General features: G+C 44.3%; 1 protein-coding gene across 1 annotated transcript in view; it reads right to left on the bottom strand.

The window, feature by feature from the left end:
- The window catches only part of fam20cb (FAM20C golgi associated secretory pathway kinase b), a 50,162-nt gene extending 42,061 nt beyond the window's left edge, over nt 1-8,101 (bottom strand). The window contains exons 1-3 of the mRNA XM_032502772.1: nt 6,768-8,101; nt 6,359-6,534; nt 2,869-2,947 (exon numbers count right to left, since the gene is read on the bottom strand). Of these exons, the coding sequence (XP_032358663.1) occupies nt 2,869-2,947; nt 6,359-6,534; nt 6,768-7,279 (767 nt within the window). The 5' untranslated portion in view covers nt 7,280-8,101. The remainder of the gene's footprint in view (nt 1-2,868; nt 2,948-6,358; nt 6,535-6,767) is intronic.
- Between the last annotated feature and the right edge of the window lie 2,601 nt (nt 8,102-10,702).

Below are 10,702 nucleotides of genomic sequence, written 5' to 3'. Positions count from 1 at the left end.
AAGTCTTTGATCTCTCAGCCCCTGTCTCTTTGATGCACCATGTGGAAACACACCAGCAGATTTGGGAACCAGGAGATGATGTTGGGTGTTAAGTGGAAATATGTATGCGTACGTGCGTGCGTGCGTGCGTGCGTGCGTGCGTGCATGCAGCCAACATGTGTGATCTTTGCGAGGGAATGACACTGCAAATCTGTAAAGACCTTGATTGCAGTCCAAATGAGCACACACACATGCCATGCCAGCATGGGTTGCCCTATTTTGTTAAAGTCAAGTGCATTCAAGCAGGAGGGAATGAAAAAGTCCCCCTCCCATTTCACTCTTGCCATTTTTCAGGATTATCACACATCATCTGACAACCACAACTGTCAACCATCAGATTTACGTCCAAGCCCACCATCCCATGATTTTCTCGGGAAATGTCATTTCACATTTCCGTCTGGGTTCAAATTCGAGGCAGTGCACCAAGATAATCTCTGGATTTTGACTCTGTGCGTGTATTTACAACACTCTTTGCCCAAGTCTCCTCGTCTGTCTCTCTACGATTCTCTCTAGCTCTGGCCCGCTCACCTCTCCTCCCTCCTCTCTTGCACTCCACACTTCCCCTCTCCGCATCCCTTTCCTCCTCTCACCTCATTCTCATCTCTCCTCTTCCCAACCTGTCAGATTTCCGGCTTGTTGCGTCTAGCCTGACTTAGTGTGGTACGATTGAAGCAATAATTACAACCGTCTCTGAATAGCTTTCCCTCCCACCTCACTACCTATCATCCACAGGCTTAACCCCACTCCCCATGCTGACATGCAGGGGCCAGACAACAGTCTTGTGTAGAAAAGCATTAACCCACAATTAAATTACAATCACCATAACAAAGGACGGGTGACATTTAAATCCACCAATTGAGGAGGGATAAGGAGCAAAGAGCGCTTCTCTTGGGATGCGTTATTGTCTAAATATGACAGTTTGGATAAAGGAAATAAGAATTAATCCAATATTACACACTACCAGTGTGGCAATTTTTTATCACTGGTTCTGCTCTAGAAAGTTAAACCAAGGTGCATTACAGGGTGTGTCGACGTAAGCACAGATGGGAGACATTGATAATAAGCTACAGTTCATCAGTCGGATCCTCTCATATCCCAACTGGAATAGGATTCAGAACGAGATGAGGCACAAGACAGAGGTGTTGGATTACAAAGCTTACAGCAATTATGCCTGGCACCATTACAGAGAACCAGCTACAGAGAAATAATGACAAAAGATGTAGCTCCTGGGTTAGCAAGAATGATGCCTGAGAGGCTGCTGCCTGTAGCCACGTCTGTGCAGCGGGAACCAAGCCAAAAATACACACCTTAAATAATACCTAATCCTCTTTCAAGAACCAATATGGGTCTTGGGACAAATTTAACAAGACAACAAGAGTCTACAGTCACGCTAGCAGCTGTTTGAGGCTGTACAGTATGTATGGGCACAGTTGTTCTTTGAGATAAATGTTAACATGTTCCCATGATAGTGCTGAAACGTTGATGTTAAGCGGGTGTAATTTTTACCATATTAGCTATCCCACAGTGATTTAGTATGTTAGCATGCACGCCAACATTATTACAACTAGAGTGATAATCAGGCCCAAAATAACCCAGACCCAAACCCTACGTGAACCTGTTTCGTTTCTCTCTAAGCCCAAATAGAGCCTGAACCACTGCAGCAGGTTTGGGCCTGAGCCCGAATAAAAAAAACAAATTTCCACTGTTTTTTTACTCCATGCAAATGGAAAGAGTTGAATAGATAACCAGAAGACAGCGATCAAACACAGCTGTGCACACCCATACATTATTCATGACATTACCAGGCTATGAGGTTTTAATTTTAAACAATTTAAGCACACACAAATAAACAGCTGGAAATTTGAGCAAACCAGACCGGATTCAAGCCAGGGATAATTCTAAGAAATTATAGCCCTGCACAATCAGGTTTAAGCAGAGAATCAAAACTTATCCTGAAGGGGACATGAATGTGTGTAACAAGTTTTAGCCTGAAGATGTTGAGACGTTTAACTCAAAAACCACAACCTCATGGTGGCGCTATGCAAAGGCAGAGGATCACCAAAGCCACTAAGACTCATCCCTGGGGCACCATAGATATATGTTCCATACATCATGGCAATCCATTTAATAGTTGTTGAGATGTTTCAGTCTGGACCAAAGTGGTGGACTGACCGACCGACCAAACAACCAACATGCACAGAGCCACACTGCTAGAAGAAACTATAGCGATAAACAATTAAAAAGTCATGGTTTACAAATTTGGTTTTAACCTCATTGGGTTATAAACACTTCAAACTGAAGCAAGCAAGGCAAAATCCCATTTTGACAATAAGACAGTTACATTTAGCCAACAAGATGGTTTGACATTATCACAACACAGATAATTGATCAGATGAATCAGTCATTAAACAACACAGCTAGCATTGCTTGAGGGCTGAGGACCTCAAATGTGGCCACTAAAGGACGTGTTGTGCCACCTGAAAGCCCTGTGAGGTGAAATGCCTACTCAACATTTGGCTCTGACACAGCAGAATGATGTCGGCCTTCAGCCTATCAAGGTTGTGCTGAAATGAAAGTAATTTGATATGGCCAGAGAGGAGAATGAGGAAATTAGATTGATGTTGTGAGGAGAATGAGTGGGTAGTAGGATGAAAAAAAAGAAGTCAGTGGAGGTAAAGAGCTGCATATTGGTGTTTTATGCTGAAATGGCACTCAAGCTTTAACCCATTACTTTTCTTAAAGAAGGGGGGTTTCCTAAAGTCAGTTTAACCATAGGAACACTAGAAATAGCGGAAACTATTTTTTTTTTTAAACACATACAAGACTTACTTCATGGGTTTAAAGAGAGCCTGGCCGTAGTTCTGGAAGGTCATGATGAGCTTGAGCTGAGTGCCTCCAGACTTCATTGCTGTTGAAGTGAAACAGACAACACTATCGTTAAAAAAAACATTAACCAAAGGCCAAATTAAGTAATAAGCACAGACATTCTGCATGTTAACCGACCAGAAGTGTGTTGACCAGTGAGTCATATGAGTGGAACCAAATGCATAAAGCTCAGAGATAAGAGCCTAGCCATACGTACACATACACATGAGGAAATGAGCCTGTATTCTGTTCTATTAACCATTATAAAATATTGACTGACATTGATTTGATTTCACATTTTATGTCGTGTTGGTGAAGCACTGTTGTGTACTGTGTGTGTGTGTGTGGTGTGTGTGTGTGTGTGTGTGTGTGTGTGTGTGTGTGTGTGTGTGTGTGTGTGTGTGTGTGTGTGTGTGTGTGTGTGTGTGTGTGTGAGTGAGAGAGAGAGAGAGAGAGAGAGACTGAAAAGGCAGAGCGCTGTGTGATGTCACAGTGTTTGTTTGATGGGAAGGGAGAGTGAGGGGGTGAAGGACAGCCAGTGCTCGCCCGACGCTCTCTGTTCCTCCCCTGTTTACTCTTTCTTTGTATTCTCTGGAGGGTCCATCTCTCCCTGTCTCATTGTGTTTGTATTCATCCTTGTATCCCTCATGTTTTTTCCCCTTTTTGTACATGATTATGCAGTCTAAAGGCACTCGTGGGACTGGGCCAGGCACTGTGGCGAGGACTATTCAGGGCCGAAAAACAGCAAAACTCGCAAAAAGGAAAAAAACAAAAAAAAACAAAAAACAGAGCAGAGCAGCCACCGTGCCTGTTCTTTCTTCAGCTGATCGATAGAAAGCAGTGTTTCAGTGGCCTTTTGCCAAAGAACAACCTTCTCAATCAATGCTCTCATTTATTTTTACATATGGGAATCATGAGGACAAGAAAACTGTTTACTGAGAAAGAATTTACAAGTGAAAAGATCAATGTCCGCCTGGTCTCACTTGCTCCTGTGTCAAAAGAGTTTTCCAAAAGACATTTGGGGGCATGTTAGATAGAGGCAGATCCAACTGTAATTGATAGGAACTGTATACAGGGGACCATGAATATACCATTTAATTTCAACCTCCATTCACCTTAAGCAAACCGCAAACAAAAGTTACAGACCCCACGTATCATCTGTAATAACATTTATCATATCTGCTGGTTTTGCACATCATGCACTTATTGATGAACGTTGCTCAAAAGAGGTTAGAGCGTATAATGCATCCGAGCAGTCCTATCCTTGAGTTTAGATAATAACCTACTGCTATTGGCTTCTATTGGTATTCTGCCCCAGGCCTGTGTTAAGGCTCTGTAATTACTGAGCCACCATGTATTTAGCTGGCTAGAGATACTGAGAACCGCTTCCTCTATCCACCCAGGCTGAGAGACAGAAAGCAAGAGGGAGAAAACCAGAGAACACGTTGAGCAGGAAGACAGCAAAGCAAGAAATACATTCTTTCTTTAGTAACCAGGCAGGGATGCTAGTTTTATAAACAGTCAATCCTTCTCCCAGATAAGTATTTAATCTTTTGTTAAAGGCCAGTAACAGTTTTTGTGATTGGCAGATGAACCTGAAATCTGCAATCACTTATCACAGCGAGCGCAAGATGGGCGACTTTGAGTCGACAAGCACTCTTGGAATGTGGGAGCTGGACTGAGCCAAAAAAGGAAGAATCCCTTGAAAAAAGAAAAAGAAAGAAAATAGAGTCCATATAACTGGCCCAGCGTGGATTATTGCCTCTGTCAGGTATCTACTTGCACTTGCGGGGTTCTTCAAAAAAAAGCTGGATTCCCCAAGCACTTGCCAATCAAATTTAAAAAAAAAAACACAGCGTTAGTTTTGAATCACACCGGGATGTGTAGCCCGTGAATTTGCATTGAGACCAGGTGTTCTGGTGTTCGAACCCTGGACGTCCCGGCCTTTCTGTGTGAAGTTTGCATGTTCTCTCCACTAAAATCATGTTCCTCTTCCTCTCTACGAGGCTGATGTGTGGTGAGTGCCCGGTGTTTTGAGGTTGCCATGTATCACCCAGGTGTGTGCTATACAAGCACCCCACTGAAGTGCTTTGAGTGTCTATGATAAAGGGCTATGTAAATGTAATATGTTATGTTATTGATATTGCTGTGAGGCTTTGTGGGGATAAATGAGAGGAGATTGTGGTGTTTTCTTATTACTCCTTCAGCCTCGTAAATCAGAGAGGAGCGAACAGGCCGAGCAGATTCGGGACTGTCGTGCGATAGCCTGCAGCTGACATCCATCTTCATGCATACTTGTGTGTGTGTGTGTGTTTGAGTGTGGGTTCATGTTGTCAGTGCCTGTGGCATCGATAGGCGTAGTTGTCCGTTAATTTGCAGCATCTCCTCTCAGTTATAACCAGTAGGGCGAGCTACATTAGAGGCACCCATTACTGTTCCACTGACACTCAGTGTTGCCAGATTGAGCTGTTTTCCACCCAATTGGGCTGGTAGAATTTGTTTTGGGCGGCTGGTGATAATTTGGGCTACTTTTTGTGCCATTTGGGCTCTTTCCCCCGCTGGAAACCGGTCAGCCGTTTCTCCTCTCTGTGTATTGTGATTGGGCCTGAAATGTCATGCTACAACTAGGCGGAGTCTTTTCCTATGCAAACTGTTATTCCGTTACAAAGTCACAACTCTGTGATAGAAGATCTTGTAATAGCGTATGTCTGTTCATAAAAATGAGTACTTTTTACGTGTAATATCACGTTATCTGCTTGGTGGAGTTGATTTTTTAAATTACTGTAACCGTGCTTTCAGCTTTGCCTAATTGAACAAAAGAAACTCATCATTCATCACTTTTCTCTTTTCTCTATTCACTTGTCTTCAGCCGCAGAATAAAAAACCATACCAGAGAGGATCTGAGGGGACAAATTCCATTTCCACAGGACAAACCAATGTTACAAAGCTATTAAGATAAAAGGGTCACTGCTGTCTAGCTGGACCAATAGATGTGTTTGTGTCACACATCCCTGCTCTTGAGTGGGCTACTTGGTGTCAGTCAAATCTGGCAACACTGCTGCTGACAGCATTTCTGATATTTGTAAACCGAACTTTGACCTGTGTGGCAAACAGAGACACCCGGCAACTAGATAATCAAAATGGCACATCCATTATATGTGTCCATCAGTAGACAAGTGGCCTGTCAGAGTGGCCCTGAGCTCGAGATGTAGGTCATAGAGCAACCAGCCCTCAACATGAGCACACATTTGTTACACCATCCTTACACCTCAACAACACACACCAAAAATGCATTTCATGATGACTTGTTTCAGCTTAAAAAAAAAAAACACGTTCCTGGCTTTATAGGCTCGGGCTTTAGAGTGAAGTGTAATGTTGACCCTCTGCCTGTGTAAGGAAGTTCTCCTGCTGGCTGTTAACCAACCTGTCCTGCCCTGTGCTTCTTATGACTCACCGACGCTGGTGATCCTCTGGGTGACCAGGTCCTTCAGTAGGGCATCGATGACCGGGTTGTGTCTGGAGTACAGCTCGTATCGATTTATTCCAATGTGGAAGCGGAGCCAGTTGGGATAGGAGTCGGCCGTCAGCTCCCCTGTTGGGCTGAACTCATCCACGTTGCCTTCAGTGTTCCTGGGTGAGGAAAGGAAAAAGGTAAAGGAGGAAGTCAGATTTTTTTTGTAAACAGTGACAGGTGTTGTGCAACAGCCCATGAGCACATGCAGCATTGCCATAATGTGATTGCACCGTAAGCCCTCAGATGTGACGTTTTGGTCTCATTATGGAATGTTTATTTAAAGCTTTTGTTGCATTAGAGTTGACTGTGAAATGCTTTCAAATGTGACTTTATGAGCCAAACGCTTTACCATGCCTGATCCTCTGCAGCTTTGGGGTCAAAACGGATGTCCGTGTTGACGTTGAACAGCGTGTCCTCGTCTGTCAGGGGTGGCGGGGATCTTTTATATAAGGGGTGGTCATACAGAGCCGACAACCTTGAACCCTTAACCGGCATGTTTTTGGCCACTGTGACGCCCTGGATGAACTGTCTCTTCCTGTCACCACGTTGTCCCAGATGTTCCAGCCTCCTGAGAGCCTGCGTTTTGTCGCCTGGAACCGGGATCCTTTCCAGGGAGTGGGAGGAAACATTAGAGCTGGGCTCGTTGCTGAAGTCTTGGAGGATCCGCAGTGTGTGCTTGTTAGGCCAGCCCTGCTTCCCCCAGCTCTGAGGCTCCTCGCTCGGCGTGTGGGAGCACGAGCAGCCGCTGTTGCCATGCCTCTCCAGCTTTGGTAACAAGTCTATCATTATGTGCATTGAGCATGCGATAAGGAACACCATGAGGATCAAAACCCGGAATTTGCGCAGAAGGATCATCTTCATGGTCTCCCTTTTGAGCAGATGTGAGTATTTACTGCAAATGATGAGCACGCAGATGAACAAGCTGACTACATCGCTTATGATGTTTATTAGACTGGACGCCAATCTAAAGAAATACACATTAAACACGTAGGAGCCATCTTCACTTGCCGTCTTGAGTAAAGGATTCAGTGTTCAGCCTTTGTATTTTCAACATCAGAGTCCGAGCTGCTTTATGCGCGCGGGGGGTCCAGAGGGAGATTTTTCAGAAGCGCAAAATCATCCGCAAGCGTCCAGGTAAAACACGTTGAGTCGGTTCAGACCAACGGTCGCTTCGCGCAAGCCACATCTTCTTCCCGCTGCCACCACCAAATATTTCAGAAGAGTAGCGGACAAGTGAGTAGGATCCAAAAGCAGCTGTGAGACGCGGGGGGAAATGGTCCGTCAAACGTGCGTGTCCAAGAGGTTCGAGGGCGCGCATCGGTCTCACCGTCCAACCTCGATCCTGTGCGGGGAAGAGTAGCCGTGGATCAGCTGGGACTTCGGCCCGGGGAGGGCAAAAAAAAAGTAATGTACGGGAAGTGAAACCTATTCACATTTGAAGTGCTTTATGGGAAAGTCCCCGAAAACTAATATGTACTCTTATCCACCTCGGCGATCCAGGATGCGTAATTTTTGTCTCATCGAGTCCCCGACTAATCACCCGAGGCGAGGCTATACGCAATAAACTGCACAGGTAACAGGAGACAGAGATCCCCCCGCAGGACCAGCCAACCTCGAGGAGTAAATGCACCTCCTGTAGCATGTGTGAATCTGGGAGGGTGTGTTAAATATGATGATGAAGCCAAGACTAGATCCAGCCTTTGCGCAGCGTCACTGTGCGCAGATTGGCAGAGAGAGAGAGAGAGAGAGAGAGAGAGAGAGAGAGAGAGAGAGAGAGAGAGAGAGAAGCTACGACCACGTGAAGCATTTAACTGCTTGTCTGTGTTCTTCTTGGAATAAATCCTCCCTGCACATCCCGGCTGCGCAAGAAGAGGGCGTCTTTTCACTGGCCAATATTCAGCCCGGCTTTGGTAAAACGCAGCAGCAAAGCAGGGCTTTTTTTCCTGAAATTCATCTCCTGGAATCCCTCTGAAATGTCTCCTCCGAGACGGCAGTCAATCCATCGATGATACATTAGACAGGCCTATTAGACCGCTCATCAGTCTGAGGATCCAGTTCCATCCTGCGCTGCTGCCACTCAGCACCAATCACATCTCCAATATGTTTTTAAGGCTGCATGGAATGAACACCACAAAGCCCCTTTCAGCGGTGGTGGAACGTAACTTAGTACATTTACTCAAGTAACGTACCTAAATGGGCCACAAACTCAAGGTACTTTATTTGAGTGTTTTCTTTTCATGCCAGTTTCTACTATTACTCCACTAGATTACTCTGACATCTTTAGTTACTAGTAACTTTAAAACTTAAGATGTTGGCACACAACACATACGTAGTTTAAAATGTGCAATGTTTTATTGTAAATTAAACTACCCAACAATGAATAGGATTCACCGATTATACAATTAGTTAATTGACTGAAGTGTTTTGATCATTTCCAGTTTCTAAAATGTGAGGATTTTTCTGCATTGAGAACTTTTAATTTTAAGACTTTAAGCACTTTTTTTTCCGATGATACTTACATTATTTTACTTAACATTTTCAATGCAGGAGTTTTACTCGTAAAAGCAACATGACATCATGACTTCGCTTAAACATACACGCTGACTTTCTTAAGCCAAGCGGCGCGTTATGTGTACGCATTTTGAGCTATCTGCGTATATGTCTACGATGTATACAGCGGACGTAAACATACACGCCACTTGCTGCTTTATCACCACTTGTCGTGTCGCAAGAAGAAAGCGACGGTTAACTTTAGGGAACGTGACACGTGGGTTGGCTTTAGAGTAAAAGAACAGTTGAGTTTAGGAAACGTGACAAACGGGACACGATGGAAATGTGACACTTGGGACACAATCCCTGATCTCCTGGGTGAAAGTCCTGTGTTTTATCCATCCACCACCCCGACCAATCTCTCTATGTGGATTTTCACCCTTTCATACTACTCACTACGGCTTAAATGCACACGCTATTACAAGGTAATGTAAGTCAGTGGGGGCCAAACGGCGTTGATAAACACGCTAAAAAGCCAGTATGCGTCTTGATAATACGCCAACAATGGTATACAAATTGGCGTGTCATACCTACACCATTTCATGAGATCAAAGACTATTTTTACAGTGAGGTGTCAGTAATCTTAATTAAATAGCCTAAAGGATTGAAATACTTCTTCCACCGGCGCTGTGCTTCCTAAAAGAAAGAAATAAACTGACTCCACGCTTTTCTGCCGGCCTGACCCCTAACCTATTTGCCACATGAAGCACTTACAGTACACCAACCTGCAATGAAAGCCAAATGAGAGCCAGCACTCTCCAATATCCAGTCAGTACACTAATGTTTCTTTTTTATGGCTAATTGGCACGGCATTATGGCTACATCCATGCTTCCTGGTGGCTGTAAATAGGCAGGAGAGACAGGGTAATAAACTGCTTGCATTTCATAGTATGGCATATACGCTTGAGTAAGTGATCATGCTGTCTGTGATTACCTCTCTAGATTAGTTCATAATTAAAAAGAGGAGCACAGAGAGAGAGCGAGAAGAGAGAGAGAGAGAGAGCGAGAGAGAGAGGGATATGGCAGGGGTGGCTGTTGTACTAACACAGAACAGATTTCTAACAGAGAAGAGTAAAGATGGATTAAGATAGGCTCTGTGGGGGGATTTACCCAGTGGAACAAAACATTAGTTGTGAATGTTAATGGTGCTGATATAGAGGAAAAATAAAAACAGCAGCACAGAGGTCTTTGCTAATCTGAAGCTTTAAGTGATTTTAAGTGTGTGTGTGTGTGTGTGTGTGTGTGTGTGTGTGTGTGTGTGTGTGTGTGTGTGTGTGTGTGTTGGGACAGTAAGCGCAAGGTGATTGGTTTACTCCAGGAAAAAGCATCAGGTGTCAAGCGAGTAACAATGGATTCAGCTCCACTGCATTGACTATTGTGTTGGACATAGAGAAAACCTTGTTAGAGAAAGAAGAAAAGAAGAAATTATTCCCCTAAATTACTGTTTAATGAAGGGTTTACATAAATAAGATACACTGACCACTGACATTTCAAGGCCCCTTAACAGGGACTAATTCCCAACAAAGCAAAAGGTCCATCAGATTGCCTCCCCTGGTGTTTGATGTCAGCGATAGCGCGAGCGTGGAAGACAAAGTGATGCTTGTTGCCTGTCCGGATCTTATGCCAGCCGCTGTAGCCTGTGGCCTACTAGCCTGAGGTGAAACAAGCACAGATGAATGTGTATTGATGTCAGTCAGACATGGATCACAGCAGTCGATGGGTCAATGGTTACTC

The sequence above is a fragment of the Etheostoma spectabile genome, chromosome 21 (genome assembly GCF_008692095.1).
Source record: "Etheostoma spectabile isolate EspeVRDwgs_2016 chromosome 21, UIUC_Espe_1.0, whole genome shotgun sequence".
Taxonomy (NCBI): Eukaryota; Metazoa; Chordata; class Actinopteri; order Perciformes; family Percidae; genus Etheostoma; species Etheostoma spectabile.
This window is presented reverse-complemented; position numbering and strand designations above follow the sequence as displayed.